This window comes from Schistocerca piceifrons, chromosome 1, assembly GCF_021461385.2.
Source record: "Schistocerca piceifrons isolate TAMUIC-IGC-003096 chromosome 1, iqSchPice1.1, whole genome shotgun sequence".
Lineage (NCBI taxonomy): Eukaryota > Metazoa > Arthropoda > Insecta > Orthoptera > Acrididae > Schistocerca > Schistocerca piceifrons.
In genome coordinates, this window is record NC_060138.1 from 680,932,032 (window position 1) to 680,954,520 (window position 22,489).

Sequence of the window (22,489 nt, forward strand, 5' to 3'; positions counted from 1 at the left end):
CTTTCTCCTGATAACGACGTCCTCTTGAGTAGTCCCCGCCCGGAGATCCGAATGGGGGACTATTTTACCTCCGGAATATTTTACCCAAGAGGACGCCATCATCATTTAATCATACAGTAAAGCTGCATGTCCTCGGGAAAAATTAAGGCTGTAGTTTCCCCTTGCTTTCAGCCGTTCGCAGTACCAGCACAGCAAGGCCGTTTTGGTTAATGTTACAAGGCCAGATCAGTCAATCATCCAGACTGTTGCCCCTGCAACTACTGAAAAGGCTGCTGCCCCTCTTCAGGAACCACATTTTTGTCTGGCCTCTCAACAGATACCCCTCTGTTGTGGTTGCACCTACGGTACGGCCATCTGTATAGCTGAGGCACGCAAGCCTCCCCACCAACGGCAAGGTCCGTGGTTCATGGGGGGGGGGGGGGGGGGGGGGGGGGGGTTTGTACATATGAGAAATGTAAAAGCAATAACCTTTTTGAGACAAACATCAGATATTTCTATGGGCTGGTAAAGACTCTAAAGCTGGAAAAAACTTTGTGTGCTCTTATGAATCTGTCATCTCTCCTACTAATGTTTTGAGACACACAGATGCTGTAGGGAAAACAATAAAAGTAGCTGCAGAAAAATCAATGAAATTTGCAACAGTAGAAGTAGTTGAAGAAAATGATGCTAACAATGACATTTGAATAGCATTTGTCAGATCATGGCAGAAAAGTGCAATCACTCTAAAAATTCTTGTGCAGCTGCCATAATTATTGATACTGGGAAGGTGCTTGATGTTGAAGTGTTGTCAAAACACTGCCATGGATGCACAGAAGTGGGTACCAACAATGGAAAGCAACAATTGCATGAACACAATTGTTGGAAAACGTGCAAGGATCCAGAGGAGGAATGGAAAGTGCGTTAGCTATGAAGATCTTTCAGTGCTTTCAAGGACAACTTGGAGTTTGCTCTGCTAAATTCTTTGGTGTTGGTGATTCCAGTTCATCCAAATCAATAAATGACAGCAGACCCTGTGATGACCCAATACTGCACAAATCAGAATGTGTCTGCCATGTGCAGAAACAAATGGGTAGCCAGTTGCGTAAAAGAAGGCAGAAATTTTCCAGCAAAAAGCATGAAGATAGCAAGAGTATTAGCAGACACTTGACTGACAAAACACTCAGTCAACCAAGCCATTAGAAAGAATATAAACAACGTGGAAGGAATTTAAAAAGCAGTGTTAAAAACATTTTTTCCACAAGACGTCAAGTGATAACAAGCCACTACACAACTCGTGTTCAGTTGATTGGTGTAAATGCCACCAAGCTGAGGTAGCAGGAACCAAACACATCCATAGAAACACTAGCCATGAAGCTGCTGAAGCAATAATAAAGACACTATACAGAGACCTAGCACATTCAGGTCTTCTGAAGCAATGTCGCACAGGAAAAACTCAAAATGCAAATGTCCCTTTCAGCAATGTTTATGGGTCAGGGTGCCCTAAGACGTATTTTTGGGCTTGGAAACACCAAAGATTGAGGTCAGTGATGTTGTGATCACCTTCAGTGATGGAAATATAGGCAGAATAAAGGTTCTGAAGCAATTTGGAATTATTAAGACTGGCCATGATAGGGAAGCAATCCTACAAGAACTGGATAAACCGTGAGTCTCCAAGTCATAAATTATGGTCAAAAGTACAACATCAAAAATACGCCAGCAGCAGCAAGATCCCTCAGACAAAGAGATTGCATCAGGATGATCATCAAGAAGATAAAGATTACAAAGCTGGAGAGTTTTAATTCAAAAGCAAGTTTTCCGTTACTTCAGCTTTCAAGTGTCATATCTGGAAAACTACTTTTTTTGTAGATGTTTCCCACTATCTCAGAAACTACTTAAGTAAAGCTCTGAAATTATTACCTTTTGTTTTATTACCTTGATTAGTCCCTGAGAAAATGGGATATAAATATGTTAAATATAACATTATCAAGAAAGGGCATTGATACTCCCCTTAAGAACAATAATATATTTCTCCCAAAGAAATGGTTCTGGGACTTTGCTACATAATTTTCTCAACATATTAGACATTGCTTTGAATATTTGTCAGTGGATATTTTTCAGAATTTGCGTTAATACGCTCCGCTGAGAGAAACAAGCCTGCAACTAGTCACGATACTCCTCTTTGTATGTGCTTAGGGTCCATTGATTGACCTAATAATGATCCCACACAACTGAGCACCATTCCAGTATTAGTCATAAAAAAGTTTTTATAATAACAGTGTTGTAGTATTCTACCAATAATCAAAGTCAGAGATACATTTTGCGTATTACCTTGGTTGTGTGATAGTTATCATCACAGATACTTACTCACTGAATTAGTGACACAACAAACTACAGTAATAAGATTTTAATTTTGTAGCTGGGGCTACAGTAGCGTAATTTCTCATGAAACACACAACTTTACATTTGTGTACATGTGATGGGAATAAGTATCTACCCAAGTGAAGTGCCATGTGTACTTCCTGGAGTGTGTGAGTGGCATTTATAATTGTTCCTTGAGTTATTGTTCTGAGTTGCTTTCCATTCTAATAAAGTGGAGCTACCTTATAGGTGGATATTGTAATTTGCATGCATTACTGGTGACTCCGAGATTAAAGTAGTTCACAAACAGAAATTACGGTCACATTTTGTGTTATTTTTTCATGGTCACGGAAGATGCAGCAAAATTGTTACTTACAATTGGTGAGGAGATCCAGCAGTTACAACAGGAAATTGAAGTTTTATGCCTGGGTACAGTGAACTTACAACCTTTGGTGATATCTTCCATACTGCGAAAGTACCTACATATTGCTTGCCATTGACAGCCGTCTCATTCTTGTCATCTGTACTGCAGTTACAGTTAAGGTCCACACCATTTTTGTCATCACAACCTGAGATTTGGTTCACAATTTTAGAATTTATTTTCACCCAACAGAAGATCATGGTGTACCAGGGGCAATTTACATTGGCTGTCAGTAATTTAGACCAGAGGGTAATTGCTGTACTTATGGATATCATCCTGCAGTCTCCGCACTGACGGATGTGCCATGCACTCAACGCTGTGTTGATCACTTGTTGCATCAAGTTGCCTGAACAGAAGCTCAAGCAGATGCTGTATCATGAGTGAAGAGATGACAGAACCTCTTTGGATTTCTGGAGGCATTTATGGGCTATGGTGGAAGAAGTTAGTGTTGTCTCCAAAGAGTTGCTACTTATCATCTGGCAACAGCAATTACCTCCACAGGTGCAGTTAACACTGATAATACAAGAGGGACAGCCCTTTCATGAATTGTTGTGGGTAGATGATTGTGCACACAGCATGCTAGACTAGGCAGTTGTAATGTCTGTAGCACCACCAGATACTGATCAGATACTGATGCCACACATAACAGTCAGGCATTGGAGGCATCAGAAGAAGACCTGCATTGTTGCACAGTGGCATCATTTTGGTGAATGCCAAGTAAGACCCAATCTCATCAAGATTTACAAACCACACCGGTAAAGTTGGTCAACTGATTGCAGGTGTTGAAGCTTCAGATGGGTTCAGACAGATGCCCATGGGCACGATGTTTTACTAATCCACCAGCTCAGGACTGCACCTAAGATCAAGATGCCACATTGGCCATCTTTTGGTATCATAGATTGTTTGACCACAGGGTATGAAGTACAGGATGCCTTGTGGTTACCCAAATGGCAAGAGCAGAACTGTTCAACTGCAGGCTATGAAGAGCATGATGCCTTGTGATTACCCAAATGGCAAAAGCAGTCAGCAATAGGCACCACAGGCCATGGCACCCCCATGTGATGCTGACTTGATATGAAACAAGCCTAACACTGGTTCCTGGACCAGTGTGCTGCATTAACGTACCATTGAGACTGCAGAACCACATGTCCTTGCAGATCAATCAGGAGTGCAACAGAAACACATGGGAACATTGCACCAGTTGCTCATTGCTGACAGACAATGTGGGTTAGTACTTTTGGTGGATACTGGTACATAAGTCAACACTCTGCCAACCTTGTACACACTGGATACAATAGCACCAGAGTATTACAACTGTTAGCTGTCAATAACTCTAGTATCAGGATGCTGGGTTGCAAAGAGTTGATAATCAACGTCAGTTTCACTACTCCTTTCAGTTGGACTTTTGTGGTAGTAGACATTTTCCCACCTATCTTAGGAGCAGATTATCTTACACATTTTGTGTTGCCAGTGAATGTGTCTAAAGTTGGCTCATAAGTGGAGTCAGCAGCAGTACAGTCAGTGAGGGTTCAAACAGTTCTGCAGATGGTAGGAAACATTGTATCAGCAGTATACATTAACAGCCTGTTCTGCAGGGATCAACGCTATTGCACAGCTCACAGCACAAGACATTATGCTACAACATATGGCCCCAGGGCCACTAGTTGGGCGGTGCTACTGTAGAATTACACAAGACAAAATGTTGGAAAAAAAAGTTTTTGAAGAGATGTTGCGTTCCTGTAACAGACAACGTTCAGACAGTCCCTGGGCTCACCACTACATTTGCTCCAGAAGAAAAATGGTGCACTGAGTCTTTATGGGGATTACTGGATACTAAATGCCAGGACCATTCCAGAAAAATGTCCTATTCCACATATTCAAGAATCTGTGTATGCTTTCATTGGTGCAACAGTTTTTGCAGTCCTGGGTTGCCACGAGGTCTATAACCAGATTTCTGTAGCAGCTTTGGTTGTTCCCAAGACAGCAGTGATCACATGTTTTGGCCTTTTTGAGTTCTTGTGCATGATTTTCAGACTTCAAAATGTGGCTCAGACCTGGCAATGGTTTGTCGACATAGTGCTGCTGGGATTGCTATTTTGTTTTATGTATCTTGATAACATTTTGATATTCTCTGCTGATGGAAAATCACACATCAGGTGTGTGGCTGAGGTACAGCAAAGGTCACGAATTTATGGTGTGTTATTAAAAGAAGACAAATCCATGGGTAGAGTTTCACAGGACTATATCTTCCCATCAACAGAAAAGGTGGCTTTGTTTCAAGAGCTGCCACATCCAAAGAATTACAGTCTACTACATTGGCTGTTAGGCATAGAGAATTCTTATCAAGATTTATAAAGAATTAAGAATTCTTGGAGATGAAAAGTCTCCTCTATAAAAATCAACATGGATTCCCCAAACAGAGATGCTATGAAACTCAGCTCACTCTGTTCCTCCATGAGATCCACAGCACCGTAGACCATGGTGCTCAAGATGATGCCATGGGTACTACGGGAAGGCATTTGACACTGTCCCATGCTGATGTTTACTGAAAAAAAAAAGAGCTTATTGAGTATCATAGCAGATTAGTGACTGGCTTCAAGACTTCCTTGCAGACAAAACTTAACACGTCACTCTTAACTGATCAAAATTGACAGATGTAAAGGTAATTTCTTGACTACCCCAAGGAAGCAAGATAGGATCCTTACTGTTTACAATATATATAAGTGACCTAGTAGAAAGTGTCAGGTGCTGTCTAAGGCTGTTCACAGATGATGTGGTTGTCTATAACAAAGTGGCAATGCCAGAAGATAGTAACAATTAGCAGTATATCCTGCCATTAATCCTGACAGACAGCTTTTTGGTTGTCACGCTTACACAGAATGCAGCACAGTGGTTGTAGCTTAGCTTGTAGACCACATGACTGGTTTCACAGGTAGCGCTGCCTTTGATGGGACAGGTGATGTTAGTGACCAGACTGGCGTATGTGATGGTGGGAAGATGTGTGGACATGTCTTGCATCTATGTCTGTTACAGGGATATGGGCCAAAAGGAAAGAGATTGGGAGCAGGTGTTATGTGAGGATGAACAAGTATATTGTGTAGGTTCGGTGGACAGCGGAATACCACTGTAGGAGGGGTGGAAAGGATAGTGGGCAGGACATTTCTCATTTCAGGGCATGACAAGGTGTAATTGAAACCCTGGTGGAGAATGTAATTCAGTTGCTCCAGTCCTGGGTGGTATTGAGTTACAAGGGGAATGCACCTGGGACTTTGGGAGGTGTTGGGAGACTGGAAAGTAAGGCATGGGAGATTTGTTTTTGTACAAGGTTGGGATAGATCTTACATTCCATCTAATCCTCACTCCCCCTCCCTACCCCAAGTACAAGCTTTTTCCTCCCTTCTCAATGCTAGGTAGCAAATTTTTCATTGTTTATCCCACAGTTCAGGTAGCACACTTCTTAATTGATCTAAAAAAAAATCCTCTGGATGCCATCCTCCATTTGGATCAAATTTTCTAAATTTCACCCTGCTAAGGAAGGCATCATTTTGTGCTCTTATTAGGTTGCTTCCTGTTACTCCTCTATTATGTGATAGAAATTTCACTTTGTTCTTCACTTGTTGTGCAACTTTATACTTAACCTGCCAATAAGTGATTGCATCTTGTTTACCTCTCCGCAAACCTCATCTGCACAGAGTAAGCATGTGTTTTGCTCTGATGCTATGTCAATAATGTGATCAAATTTTTGTCTATTGTCAGCACCCATTTTGACATCAAATAGTTTTTTTTAAGTGTGTAATGTAAATTGCAGTGTTTCTGCTGAGTTCATTCTGTACTTAACCAATTTCAGTTTTGCCTTCTCAAAACATTTGTATATTCTGTGGCTTGCTGATCTAACTCATCATTGAGTGAGTCTGTCTTTTGACTACATTCGTCACCCACCTTCTTTATAAATTTCTCCATTCATTTGTTGTCTTCATCACTTTTTGTGACAAATTGCTTACTATTTTGGTCAATCCTTATGATAAGATCCTATTTTAATTGCTTACTTGTTTGTTCCAATCATCTATTGCACTCTGAAAATCTTTGATTCTGCATTTTCACCAAAATTGGAAAACTTTCTGACTCAGGCCTATACTCTTCTTGTCTGATCTTGTCTAAGATAGGTTATGATTCTACATTCAGGCTTTCCATGTTTATTGACAAACTACTGTCCCCTATACCAGAATCTCCGAACATCTCACTGCTGTCTACTTCAGTTTTTATCTCTATCCAATTATTTTCACCACTTGATACAATATTATACTCCTTATCTATTATCATGACTGTATTTTCTGACATGAATAAACATTTAAACAATGTGGCCTTCATCAACAATAGACACACATACGTGCACACACGCCCACACACACACACACACACACACACACACACACACACACACACACACACACAAGTGCCGTCACAGGCAACTGAAACCACACTGTGAACAGCAGCACCAGTACATGATGGGAGTATGAGTGAATGAATAAAAATTTGTTGCATGACCAGAAAAAATATAACTGAGACACTGAACTCACAAATAACTTCCCTCTATTGTACACAAGACATGATAAAAAATCAAATTACAATGTCATCGGTTCAGTAGCATAACCCACTTCTAAACAGCACAACACACATTCATACATACATACATATGTACATATAGTCAAATGAATAAGGATTGACTTACATTTAAGAATACAGAAGATTCATGTGTATTTTAGTATTGCTTTAACAAGTTTGCATTGACTACTATTGAAATTCTCAGTATACACAGTTAATCAAACAATGGAAAATCCTGGATGGAAAGTAACATTATTATGAGAAGGAAAGCTGCTTCTCGCCATATAGCAGAGATGCTGAGTTGCAGATAGGCACAACAAAAAGACTCAATTATAGTAAAAAAGACACAGTTATATTGCTGATTAACAAACGCTATAGTATAACACCAAGTTAATAGTTCATCATCACCATATCCAATGTTTACTGTTTACATATGCTGTAATTATGAAATTGAGGTGTCTTGGGGTTGGCATTGGGTCACAGCACTGCAACCGTCGTTTCACCATATCCTATATGTTTTTGATTGGTGACAAGTCTGGTGATCTGGTGGATCAGGGCAAAAGGCTGACATCCTGTGACACCAAAAAGGTACATGTTCTTGCAGAAACATGTGGTCATGCATTGTCTTGCTGAAAATTGGCATTTGGGGTGTTGTGCAAAAAGGGTATGACTACAGGTCACAGGATGCCATTCATGTAGGTCGAACTTGTCACAGTGCCCTGGATGAGCACCACCTGTGATTTGTGCTTCTGTGATTTGTACTTGTACCTAATAGCACTCCACACCACAAGGCCTTCAATTGGTGGTGTATGTCTTGTGCAAATGCACTCACTGTGATGCTGCTCCCCCTGTTTGCAGTGAACCAAAATGTGGCCATTGTTTTCAAACAAATAGAACTTAGATTGGTCCAAGAACACTGTTTGATGCCGTTTCTGTTGCCTGTGATGTCGTTTCATACGCCATTGGTGTCTAGCATATTTCTGCACATTTTGTCAAAGGTAGGCAAAGACGTGGGTGACCCCCATGTCACCCATGCCTTAGTAAACAGCAATGGACTTCATCTCTGATAGTGTATGATGTGTTATGCTGTTCCACTATTGTTCCGGAGCTGAGGAGGACACAGATCTGTTTTGCAATGCCATTCAGATGTGGTGTCGATCTTCTCAGGGAGTGGTCTGGGTGATACGACCTGACCTGTCTTGTCATGTTCTATGGCCTTCTGTGAACCGTCTGCACTCACCCGTTGCACCTCAAAACACTTTGTCCCACATGAGCAGCAATTTACCAGATAGATGCACCACTTTCTCTCATGCCAATAATGCACCCTCTTTCAAACTCACTGATTTGGTGATACAGTTCTCACATACATTTGCGAGGCATCCCACATGTCTGCTCAAGTCACGTTGATTCATTACTTCTGGTTTATAGGAAGAACAAGAGCTGCAGGCACATTTTGCCAGTAGGTGGTGTTGCGATAGCAGTGTCTCCTGGAACCCATGGACCAACATGCTTCAAATGCTAATCACTTATGCAGAATATACTAACATGCATGTCCTGTGAATATGAACGTCCTATATCTAGTCATTCAAAGTTTTCTGTTCTTCTGAACATGAGTGTACAAACAAAAGTTATCTCCTCATGTGAATTTTAGTTACATGCAGTACAACATATCTCTTTATATGAATGTTCACTGAATTGTAATCAAATCCACATTTGTTGATTTTGTGACCACCGCGATACAGCTGATCATTACCTCAATGACACAACACATGAATGCAGAAAGGAAATTTTTCATATTAATTTACAAATACTTTGGCTGATGAACACTGATATAAAATGTACAGCTTCTACAGTGGTACAACTTCTATGGTGATGTTTTAACCACTTTTGGCAGTACAATGGTCAGCATTTTTGTAGGCCATGCAGCCAGCAACACTCTCAGTGCCCACAATGAAAGCTCATGGATGACTTCATAACTGCCACACAGCCTGCTCTCAGTAAAGATAACTTTTGGTTTGAGGTGGGCAATGATAATGATTCTATTCAGTAGACCTTCTTCCTCTGCATTGTAATGAAAATGGATGTTGAGTAGAGCAGTCATCCACTGAATATTGAGAGCCACAGAAAGAAGTTTTGAACTTGCGTTTATTGCTGACTACAGACTTCTCCCAGCAACATGAACTTAACAAATTAGATGAGTGATACACACTACATTCACTCACCACACTCTATTCATATAGAACACAAATTTTGCTATAAATACCAAAAGCTTTGAAATTTTCTGCCATAAAATACATTATTACAGAATTTATTTCACCTTTGGTGGGATTTTCAGTTGTAACACTCATTTTAACAGCTACTGTAGGTGAGTGAGTAGCAATGTGGCTCACATGCTGTCACAGATATAAGCACCCTGAGCATCTGCATGAGTCAGTATAGTGACTGTTCTGTTTCCCCCACTACCTTCCAGGCTGCATGAAATTGAAGACTACTTTCTGGATAGTGATATTATATAGTATAATGACTTTTCTGTTTTCTCCTCTATTTTCCAGGCTGCATCAAATTGAAGACTACTTTCTGGATAGCCCTATTATATAAATTCATCCATTGTGATTTACAGATTTCATCATAGACACAGTGCAGATGAATATATTTTGCCTTGAAGAGAGGAGAAATTGTCAGAAACTTTTAGCCATTGTTAATAGTTAATTATCTGTAAACTACTGTTTTTTATTTGTAGTTGCATGGGTTATAAATGTACATGATAAAACTGTCAGGAAAGCTGCTGCATTGACAAAGAGCTATTAGTGCTGTAGTCGTGCTGATACTGTTTTTGAACAAGTGCTTAGTTAATATTTATGTGTGTACACTGATAATTGTCAGAGCATAGCTAATATTTAGATGTTGTAAGAGTACAGGCTTTGAAATTAGATAAGCCATAGTTTGCAGGAGAAACGACTAGTGAGATATGTGTTGTGGATTGGCAGGAGAGCCAACCCAGGAATATTAGAGGAAGCCGAAAGGCACGCGTTTTAGCTCACGCAGGCTGGCGTGAGGTCTGGAACAGGATAGGGAAATTAGACTTTAGAAAAAACGGACGTAGCTGGTGGAATACTTAACTTTAATCCATAAATGGTGAACATCGCTCTTGACGATACATGAATTACAAGATCAATAGCAACTGATAATGGCGCCTTGCTAGGTCGTAGCAAATGACGTAGCTGAAGGCTATGCTAACTATCGTCTCAGCAAATGAGAGTGTATTTTGTCAGTGAACCATCGCTATCAAAGTCGGCTGTACAACTGGGTGAGTTCTAGGAAGTCTCTCTAGACCTGCTGTGTGGCGGCGCTCGGTCTGCAATCACTGATAGTGGCGACACGCGGGTCCGACGTATACTAAAGGACCGCGGCCGATTTAAAGGTTACCACCTAGCAAGTGTGGTGTCTGGCGGTGACACCACATTCCTCCCCCGTAAATCGGCATACGGCTGTGTTATAAGGCTTACACCCGCTGTGGGGAGGACCCCATGTTGACGTATGCGACGAGGTGGGGAGCCTGACAACAGGCGAGGCTGTGCCACCCGCACCCTGCCATTTGGTCTGCGGGGAGCTAGGAAACGCCTGAAAACCTGCTCCAGGGTGCACGCCAACATGCAGTGTATGCGCCCACAGAGAGACAGGAGGGGACGAAGGGTCGACCTCCATCGGGTCGGGGCACCCGACGGGCGAAGACGACATATGGTCCGGAGCGGGCAAGAGTTCCATGTTGGAGGACATCCGGTCACGGGAAGCGATCGGCAGCGCGTGACCCAGGGAGGCGCTTGGCAGTTGCAGCGACGAGTCCACTGAGGGCGTCGGCGGCGGGAGAACAGGCTGTGGCGGCGGTGGCGGCGGCGCGTCGCCATGGGGCAAAATGGAAGGCAGCATCGGTAACACCTGGGGCTGAGGCGAGCCAGTAGATGGGTCCCCAGGGTGCTGACCAGATGGGACCATCGCTGAAAGCAGACGGCAAGTGGCAGATCCCATGCGACGACAGAGGTGCAGCTGGTTGAGATGCCGGCGCACCTCACCAGAGACCCCCAAAAGCAGATACATAGCGCGTCCGAGGCAGCGAAGAATGCGCCCTTCGAGCCAACGCCGTGAACCTCGGTAGTTATGATAGTAGACAACATCGCCCGGAGCAAAAGCAGGTGGCTGCCGCTGCACAGGAACCTGATGCGGTGGATGTAGCAAAGACATCAAGGTTTGATGATGATGACCGTGGAGCAACTCAGCCGGTGAGCGACCATCTCGGGGCTGAGAGCGATACAAGGACAAAAAGAGCAATAACGCGTCCTCCTGAGAATGCGACTCTTTCAACTTCAACATCTGTGACTTGAAAGTCCTGACCAATCATTCAGCAGCACCATTTGACTGTGGGGAAAACGGCGCGGACGTCAGATGTTGAATACCATTGGCCTTGCAGAATGATTGAAATTCTGCGGACATGAATTGTGGGCCATTGTTGGAAACAATAGTCTGTGGAAGACCTTCAATGCAAAAAATAGCAGATAATGCTTGGATGGTGGCAGATGACGTCGTGGATGACATCCAGACAACAAAAGGAAAATTACTAAATGAATCTACCACAACCAACCATCGAGCATTCCAGAATGGACCAGCAAAATCGATGTGTAAGCGTTGCCAAGGGGAAGTGGCTTTTGGCCATGCAAAGAATTTCCGCAGTGGTGCTGATTGTTGTTCGGCACACACCATGCAAGAAGAGCACATATTCGTAATCGCGGCATTGATTCCGAACCAAGTACAGTGCTGACGAGCAAGTTGTTGTGTTCTCACTATACCCCAATGTCCTTGGTGGAGAAGCTGTAAGACAGAAGACTGTAATGACGTGGGACCACGACCCTGGACTGATCATTATCAGAACGCAACAGCAAAACACCACGTTGAACAAAAAGTCTCTCCTTGTGAGCAAAAAATCGGCGAACCAACGAATCCCCGATCCGTGACTTTGACAAGGGCCATTGCGTAGCAACAAAACGCAGAATGGTAGCAAGGACAGGGTCGGCAGCTGTGGCTATAGCTACACGACGAAAATCTGTCGGAAACGATTCGACCACGTCATCGGTTTCCGCATCAATGAACATGCAAGCAAGTGCGGAGGAATCGAATGCCCTATCCTCAGCAACAGGCAAACGGGACAACGCATCGGCATTTCCGTGCTTAGCAGTGGACCGATACAAGATATCGTAGCGGTACTGCGAGAGGAAAATAGACCAGCGAATGAATTTCTGCGCTGTACGTGGAGGTACAGGCTTGTTTGGATGAGAAAGCGATGTCAAAGGATTGTGGTCTGTGATGATGGTAAAGTGACGACCATACAAGAAATCATGAAACTTTGTAACACCAAATACGAGAGCCAATGCTTCTTTCTCGATTTCTGAATAATTTCTTTGCGCAGATGAGAGCAATTTGGACGCAAAGGCAATAGGGCGATCATGCGATCCATCTTTGTGCGCAAGCACAGCACCGATCCCGAAATCCAATGCATCCACCATCAACAAAAGGGGTTTCTGGGGATCGAATGGTGTAAGGCAAGTATTGGGAAGCAACGCCGATTTCAACTGGTGAAAGGTGCATTCACATTCTGTCGTCCGGACGAACGGAACACCTTTACGGTGTAAGCAATGAAGCGGAGCTGAAATGGAAGAGGCGTGGCGCACATATTTATGGTAATAGTTAATTTTTCCCAGCACACTCTGTAGCTGCTTCAAATTCTGCGGCGAAGGCAAGTCTTGTATGGCACGGAGGTGCTCGGGACTGGGATGTATGCCTTGGGCATTGAGTACATGTCCCAGGTAGTCAAGTTACGAGCAAAAAACACACATTTGTCCTTCCGCAAGCGAAGACCATTTTGTCGCAAGACCTGAAATAATGTTCTGAGATTGGCCAAATGTTCTTTTTCCGTCTTTCCGGAGATCACAATATCGTTCAGATAGTTTGCTGCGGTAGGGACCGACGCACAAACAGTTTGTAGATATTGCTGAAACAATGCAGGGGTGGATGCACACCCGAATGGCAGTCATTTGAATCGATACAAACCAAGATGCGTGTTAACCACCAAAACGCGCTGGGATTCTTCGTCCACCGGTATTTGCAAGTATGCATCTGCTAGGTCCAACTTCGAAAAATATTTACCCGGGCACAGTTTATCAAAAAGATCTTCTGGGTGGGGTAAAGGAAAAGTTGCAATCACTAGTTGTGGATTCACTGTTGCCTTGAAGTCCACACAAAGTCTCAATTTTCTGGAAGGTTTTGGCAAAATTACTAAGGGTGATGCCCAGAGAGAAGCCTGCACACGTTCAATCACACCTTGTGATTCCAAATCGTGTAATTTTTTTGCGACCTCATCACGCAATGTGTGGGGAACATTGCACACTCTGAAAAATTTCAGTTGCGCGTTTACTTTCAGTTCCAAATGTGCTTTATAGTTCTTAGTGCAACCAAGGCCTGGTGCAAAAATGTCTGCAAATTCTTCACAAAGACGAGAAACACTGTCTGAAGGCACAGTCTGGTTCACTGATAGGATCTGATTTACTATAAACAAGTTAAACAACTGAAATAAATTGAAACCAAACAAGTTCACTGCAGAAGAAGAACGAAGGACGTAAAATGACACAAGTTTTGTTTGTCCTTTATATGTTGCAAGAAGGCTGCACTGTCCTAACACAGGGATCGCTTGTCCTGAATAACTACTTAACTTAACATTTGCGACACGCAACGGAGGTGTGCCCAGCTGTTTGTACGTGTCGTGATTGATCAGTGAAACTGCAGCTCCGGTATCAAGCTGGAATGGTATCACTTTGCCGTTAATGTCCAAATCTACAAAAAGTTTATTGTCCTGCTGACGACAAGAGCGACTGTCTCATGCAACGTGAACTGACACTGGTACAGAGTCACTTGCGACTTGACGGGATTTCCGGCGATGTCGACGCACACTATTTGTGGGATGAACACAGTCACTGTTAGAGAGAGTGGCACTGGGCAGAGTGGAGTGAACTACATGAATTTCCATGGGCAAAGTTTCATGAGCCTGAGTATCCTTGGTTCGAATTCAGCACAAAGCAAAGGGCCTGGAATGGTTGTGAGTGTCCGATCTGAGCTTTTTCTGGCAAACACTCTGAACATGTCCTTTTTTATTACAGAAAAAGCAAATAGCCTGGCATGACGGGCAATTCTCACGCAAATGTTTAGTAGCACACCGCGGGCGTGATTTTAGCACCGAATTTGCTTGCCTGCGCGCCACACGTGGCTGATAGCCTGGCGGCCGCTGCGCGGCCGGGCGCGAGGACTGTTTACTGCTCCGTGCAGCGGGGCCTGGTGGGCCGGTTAACCTGACACACAGGTGGTGAAGTTTGAAATGATTCCTGAGCAAAATCAAGTGTGTCCTGCCGATCCAATATGTCCATCACTTGTTGAAGGGAGGGATTGACTAGTTTCAAAATCTGTTCCCGTATACAAACATCAGAAATGTTCTGTGCAATTGCATCACGTACCATAGTATCTGAATAAGGGAGTCCACATGGACACTCAAAAGCACAATCCCTAGTAAGGCCTTGCAAGGTTGCAACCCACTCCCGATTAGTCTGACCTGCCGTATGTTTTGTACGAAAGAAGGTATACCTTTTCGCAACTGCATTGACTGATTCTTTGAAATATGCATCAAATGCAGACAAAATTTCTTCGTAGGACAGAGTTGCTACTTCACGTCGGGGAAATAATTTGACTATCACATGGTACGTTTGTACCCCGACGGAGGAAAGGAGAAAAGGCTGCCGCTCATTACCTTGAATTCTGTAGGCGGCCGGATGGAATCCAAATTGGCGTGACCACTCTGTCCAGCTTTCCACTGCAGCATCAAAAGGTTGAAAAGTTGGTGCAACAGCGTGTTGTGGCTGCGTTAGCGGTGGAGCGGCGGCTGCCGCATCGTTTTGCATTGCACATTGACCCTGGACGAGCTGTCCAAGGGCATCCAGTAAGGTCTGCGTCTGCTGATTCTGTAGGCGATGAAATTCGGACAGTACATCTGGAGATTGTGGCGAAGCCATTACACAAGTACATCAGGGTAATATCGATACAAACGCAGGGGCCTCGTTGCCAAAAGTTGTGGATTTGCAGGAGAGCCAACCCAGGAATATTAGAGGAAGCCGAAAGGCACGTGTTTTAGCTCACGCAGGCTGGCTTGAGGTCTGGAACAGGACAGGGAAATTAGACTTTAGAAAAAATGGACGTAGCTGGTGGAATACTTAACTTTAATCCATAAATGGTGAACATCGCTCTTGACGATACATGAATTACAAGATCAATAGCAACTGATAATGGCATCTTGCTAGGTCGTAGCAAATGACGTAGCTGAAGGCTATGCTAACTATCATCTCGGCAAATGAGAGCGTATTTTGTCAGTGAACCATCACTAGCAAAGTCGGCTGTACAACTGGGCGAGTGCTAGGAAGTCTCTCTAGACCTGCCGTGTGGCGGCGCTCGGTCTGCAATCACTGATAGGGGCGACACGCGGGTCCGACATATACTAACGGACCGCGGCCGATTTAAAGGCTACCACCTAGCAAGTGGGGTGTCCGGCAGTGACACCACAATATGTTTTTAATTTTCTTTACTTAGCAAGGATTCCAAATTTCTGGTATTATATCTGCAGATAGCTTGAGTAAAGATCTTTGCACTAAACTAAATTGTGTAACTCAGAATGCTGGACAAGGAATAAAGTGTACATAAGAAAACTGAGTGTCTATGATTGTAACTATAAATTGTAGAGTGAATAAAATGTATTTTTATTATAACATTACACTGTTAAGTTTTACACTTGAAAGTGAGTATAAAATTTCTAAGGTCTTGAAGTTAGCTTCGTTTTCTCTGGCAGGGCTGTATAAGTGGCAGACACAAAACAGTGTAGTTCTACGAGTTACAAACATGCCGAACAATAAGCATAACTTACTAAAGCAGACCTATATGGTGAGCTGCCCAGGTAATAGAAGACTCATAGTCACCACCACATGATGAACAAATGCAATGGGGAATCCTTCTTCTTCTCCTTGTTCTTCTTTCTTTTCTTTTTCCTCTTGGTGAGATGTACCAGTCCCTCAGGAAGACCTAATATAAGGTTCAGTGCTGTTTAGAAAATAAGCACAGCTCCCACCTGATATTGAGAGGCCTATTCCTAAGTAGACATTCATCATCGCAACATGACACACAGCAAGTATTTCCTGTGATATCCAGTTGCCAAATTTTCGTAATCAGCATGTTAATCTAGGTTTATTTTTTGACACAACACTAAATAATTGATGTACTGTAAATACTGTAAGTGACATGTAGTAATGATCACCTGAAGTTAAGGCAGAAACTGTGCAACACGTATTTTCTGTGACTTAATTATTTGCATTCTGTGTATATGGGTATCTGCATGTGAACATGTTATCTTTAGTTGAAATTAATTCTCACATTTCAGGTGTCTTTGTCAGCATAGTGGGTTTGATTCTATGTATTTTACTAACTGGATTACTGGATAAATCATGCTTGAGAAGAATCTGGGTGTAGCTTGTTTGTGCATGTGTTGCTAAGGAAAAATAAATGTCAGCAAAACAAATCTGAAAGCAAAGCTAACTTCAATCTGGTCTTGATATATATTATTATTATTATTATTATTATTATTATTGCCCCATTTTCTGCATTACGAGGTGCATTCAAGTTCTAAGGCCTCCAATTTTTTTTCTCCGGACTGGAAAGAGATAGAAACATGCGCATATTTTTAAAATGAGGCCGCGTTCATTGTCAATACGTCCCAGAGATGGCAGCACCGTATGGCAGATGGAATTTTACCGCCAGCGGCGGGAATGATAACTGTTTTAAATACTTAAAATGGTGACATTTTCCTTACTTGAACAGCGTGCAATCATTCATTTTCTGAATTTGCATGGTGTGAAACTAATTGAAATTCATCGACAGTTGAAGGAGACATGTGGTGATGGAGTTATGGATGTGTCAAAAGTGCGTTCATGGGTGTGACAGTTTAATGAAGGCAGAACATCGTGTGACAACAAACCGAAACAACCTCGGGCTCGCACAAGCCGGTCTGACGACATTATCGAGAAAGTGGAGAGAATTGTTTTGGGGGATCGCCGAATTACTGTTGAACAGATCACCTCCAGAGTAGGCATTTCTGTGGGTTCTGTGCACACAATCCTGCATGATGACTTGAAAATGCGAAAAGTGTCATCCAGGTGGGTGCCACGAATGCTGACGGACGACCACATGGCTGCCCGTATGGCATGTTGCCAAGCAATGTTGACGCGCAATGACAGCATGAATGGGACTTTCTTTTTGTTGGTTGTGACAATGGATGAGACGTGGATGCCATTTTTCAATCCAGAAACAAAGCGCCAGTCAGCTCAATGGAAGCACACAGATTCACCGCCACCAAAAAAATTTCGGGTAACCACCAGTGCTGAAAAAATGATGGTGGCACGAGGGCGTAATCCTTACCCATTGCATTCCAAAGGGCACTACGGTAACAGGTGCATTCTACAAAAATTTTTTGAAGAACAAATTCCTTCCTGCACTGCAACAAAAACGTCCGGGAAGGGCTGCGCGTGTGCTGTTTCACCAAGACAACGCACCCGCACGTCGAGCTAACATTACGCAACAGTTTCTTCATGATAACAACTTTGAAGTGATTCCTCATGCTCCCTAATCACCTGACCTGGCTCCTAGTGACTTTTGGCTTTTTCCAACAATGAAAGACACTCTCCATGGCCGCACATTCACCAGCCATGCTGCTATTGTCTCAGCGATTTTCCAGTGGTCAAAACAGACTCCTAAAGAAGGCTTTGCCGCTGCCATGGAATCATGGCGTCAGCGTTGTGAAAAATGTGTACGTCTGCAGTGAGATTACGTTGAGATGTAACGCCAGTTTCATTGATTTCGGGTGAGTAGTTAATTAGAAAAAAAATCGGAGGCCTTACAACTTGAATGCACCTCGTAATACTCATTAACTTTAGAAGATAGTTCTACAGCAAAGGTTGCAGAATGAACTAGCATCCTAGACTCTAGGTCAGCACAGTGTCAGACAGTTTAATTTAAAAGCAAGCCAATCTACATTTCCTGGTCAACTTGCTTTTTTCTTGTTGTACACTTGGACACCAAGGAATTTTGTGCTTATTGTGTCTCTACTAGCATACATCCTTTAATTTTGATGTCTAGTGCAATAAGATGAATTTCATTTGATCTAAATCACAAAATCTGTGTCTTTCTGGGATTCAGATTTAATTAATTTTATGTGAAAAAGTTAGACATATGTCCAAAAGTTTTGAAATAGCCCTTTAAAGTAAATGGTTCCAGCTTCAAAATATGTACGGCTGCCTTTTATAATTACCCACTGTGAGTGTAGCTGTACTGCTGTGGTACTGTTTTTTCCATTTTTGCATTCTGTTATTAATTTATTCATTATCATCCATTTGTTAGCCTGTAGTTTCCATTCTGAAGGAGAGCCTAAAGGATATTGCCATTGTCAACTGAAACCTCCAAAAATTACACTTGAGACAAACCTTTTCCAAAGTTGGCTGTTAAGAACTAGTATATCCTGTTTGTTGACATCTTTTAAATGTTATTACATGTTAACAGCTTGTTCGCCAAACAACCAATACTGGCATCTGTATAAAAATATTAAATTTTTTCTATTGTCTTATGTATCCTTTTGTGTTCAGGTGTGTATGCTTGTTATGCAAAGTATGATGAGTTACGTACTAAGGCTCCTGAAGAAAGCTCCTCAGCTGTCCTTGCAAACAAAGACACTTGGTTGGTTCTTCTCATTTTGTCATCTATTATGTTGGTGATTGTACTGCTCGTTCTTTTGTTTTTGCGCAAAAGAATAAATATAGCAGTTGGCTTAATCCGAGAAGCAAGTCGGTAAGTTCTAAACATTTTCTCTTATCCTATTTGCCATCAACTGTAATTGTATTACTACAATATAACTACATAAAATTCAGATAATTTCTAAGATATTATTTAAAACTTGAAGGAAATCACATTTCTCTCAGCAGAGAATGAGTAACTTTTATTTTACTAATACTTCAGTAATATTCCAAGTGTATCATTTCACAATAGTAATAACAACAACAATAATAATAATATTTATTTATACTTTGATCGTTTTTTACAGTGATAAAGATAGGTTACTTCTATAATGGTACACAGTATACACAAAATGTAGATACTGTAACATGGAAACAAATTTTTATTTCAGTTGTGTACAAAAACAATAAAAATCACATATTCTAAAACTTCCTTATATTTTGTCATGTATAGAGTTTTTACACACACACACACACACACACACACACACACACACACACACACACAAGGGCATACACATAAATTTGTGCAAACAGAGGTAAGATTCTAACATCATCATTTTTTAGTTCAAAAAACTTCAGCCGTTCCTCTTGATTACTTAAAAAAACTTCAATTGATTACTACTCCTCAATTTGAGGAAACTGGCTAATAAACTGTAAACACGGTTACTGAATTTATGCCTTAAATAACACTATTTGCTTAAAAAACTTCATGTCTGGTCATGTTGGTGAATTTATTGCATTCTTTTCTTTGCTTCTATTTTTTAAAGTTGACTGGAATAATTAAAGTTGAATAACAGGTTTTTAAAGCTACATTTTTGGGTTGTTTTGGTGAAGTGTAACCCAGGCTGATATGGGACAAGATGAATGTGGGAAACCTATAATCACAGTGCCCAGTGCAATGGACTGTTAACAGCCTAGGTTTGAACAAAGATGACAACATGTTGTGCTTTGTTGCACTTCACAGAGTTTGGAATAACCCAGTTTTCTGAAGTGGAGGATTTTCCTTGTTCATTTTTCGTGCTTATTTTTCCTAATTTGTAGTGCCTAATAAGTATTTTCACCTTTCAATTGATGCATTTGGTACCATATAGTACAGATGAATACATCTATGGTATAACAAGGGAGTGATCTTCAGAGACTACTACAAGCCCTCTGTCATTCCGAAACTGAATGTTATTTCAGCAAGCTGTGATGGGGCTTCTTTGATCACAGACAAATGGTAAACTAACATTGTGATTATGTAACAATATTATAAAAAGGGAAGTTGCTACTCGCCATACAGCAGAGATGCTGAGTCGCAGATAGGCACAGCAAAAAATATGTCACAAAGCTTTCGGCCCATAAGGCCTTCTTCAAAAACAGACAACAGACATACACACACTCACGCAAACGCAACTCACATTCACATGGCTGCAGTCTCAGGCAACAGTAGCAACACTGCGAGCAGCAGCACCAGTGTATGATGTGAGTGGTGACTGGGTGGGGGTAAGGAGGAGGGTGGGTTGGGGAGGGGGAGGGATAGTAGGGTAGGGGTGCGGACAGTGCAATGCTGCTGGCGAGGGCACAAGGAGGAGTTGAAGAGGTTAGCTATGTGCAGTTGGGAGGTTAGATGGAGGGCAGTGGGGAGAGGGGGTAGCCCTCCATACACATGCCCTTCACACTGATATCCCTGAAAATAGTAGAAGAAAATACCACAAATGAAAATTGTGACTTACATATTAAGCTAGTACTGCTGAAATATCCCATATTCCAGGATGTCATGCTGTGGAGCACATGTCCCTAATGCTAAGCACAACTGTGCTCTAACATCCCGTGAAACGATAACCAACTGGCTGTTTCTTTCAGCAGTTCAAGAACAGGATGCTGCTACAGTAATCAGTTTAGAGTAATCCTATGTTGTTGTTGTTGTTGTGGTCTTCAATCCAGAGACTGGTTTGATGCAGCTTTCCATGCTACTCTATCCTGTGCAAGCTTCTTCATCTCCCAGAACTTACTACAACCTACATACTTCTGAATCTGCTTAGTGTATTCATCTCTTGGTCTCTGTCTACAAATTTTACCCAGCACGCTGCCCTCCAATACTAAATTTGTGATCCCTTGATGCCTCAGAACATGTCCTACCAACCGATCCCTTCTTCTAGTCAAGTTGTACCACAACTTTCTCTTCTCCCCAATTCTATTCAATACCTCCTCATTAGTTATGTGATCTACCCATCTAATATTCAGCATTATTCTGTAGCACCACATTTCAAAAGCTTATCTTCTCTTCTTGTCTAAACTACACTCCTGGAAATTGAAATAAGAACACCGTGAATTCATTGTCCCAGGAAGGGGAAACTTTATTGACACATTCCTGGGGTCAGATACATCACATGATCACACTGACAGAACCACAGGCACATAGACACAGGTAACAGAGCATGCACAATGTCGGCACTAGTACAGTGTATATCCACCTTTCGCAGCAATGCAGGCTGCTATTCTCCCATGGAGACGATCGTAGAGATGCTGGATGTAGTCCTGTGGAACGGCTTGCCATGCCATTTCCACCTGGCGCCTCAGTTGGACCAGCGTTCGTGCTGGACGTGCAGACCGCGTGAGACGACGCTTCATCCAGTCCCAAACATGCTCAATGGGGGACAGATCCGGAGATCTTGCTGGCCAGGGTAGTTGACTTACACCTTCTAGAGCACGTTGGGTGGCACGGGATACATGCGGACGTGCATTGTCCTGTTGGAACAACAAGTTCCCTTGCCGGTCTAGGAATGGTAGAACGATGGGTTCAATGACGGTTTGGATGTACCGTGCACTATTCAGTGTCCCCTCGAAGATCACCAGTGGTGTACGGCTAGTGTAGGAGATCGATCCCCACACCATGATGCCGGGTGTTGGCCCTGTGTGCCTCGGTCGTATGCAGTCCTGATTGTGGCGCTCACCTGCACGGCGCCAAACACGCATACGACCATCATTGGCACCAAGTCAGAAGTGACTCTCATCGCTGAAGACGACACGTCTCCATTCGTCCCTCCATTCACGCCTGTCGCGACACCACTGGAGGCGGGCTGCACGATGTTGGGGCATAAGCGGAAGACGGCCTAACGGTGTGCGGGACCATAGCCCAGCTTCATGGAGACGGTTGTGAATGGTCCTCGCCGATACCCCAGGAGCAACAGTGTCCCTAATTTGCTGGGAAGTGGCGGTGCGGTCC

The 22,489-nt window shown here is 42.7% G+C and overlaps 1 protein-coding gene across 4 annotated transcripts in view; it reads left to right on the plus strand.

Moving 5' to 3' along the window:
• The window catches only part of LOC124788711 (choline transporter-like protein 4), a 266,397-nt gene that overhangs the window by 151,983 nt on the left and 91,925 nt on the right, over positions 1-22,489 (plus strand). For all 4 annotated transcript variants that reach the window (XM_047255992.1, XM_047255999.1, XM_047256007.1 and 1 more), the window contains one exon: positions 19,132-19,333. In XM_047255992.1, the coding sequence (XP_047111948.1) occupies positions 19,132-19,333 (202 nt within the window). The remainder of the gene's footprint in view (positions 1-19,131; positions 19,334-22,489) is intronic.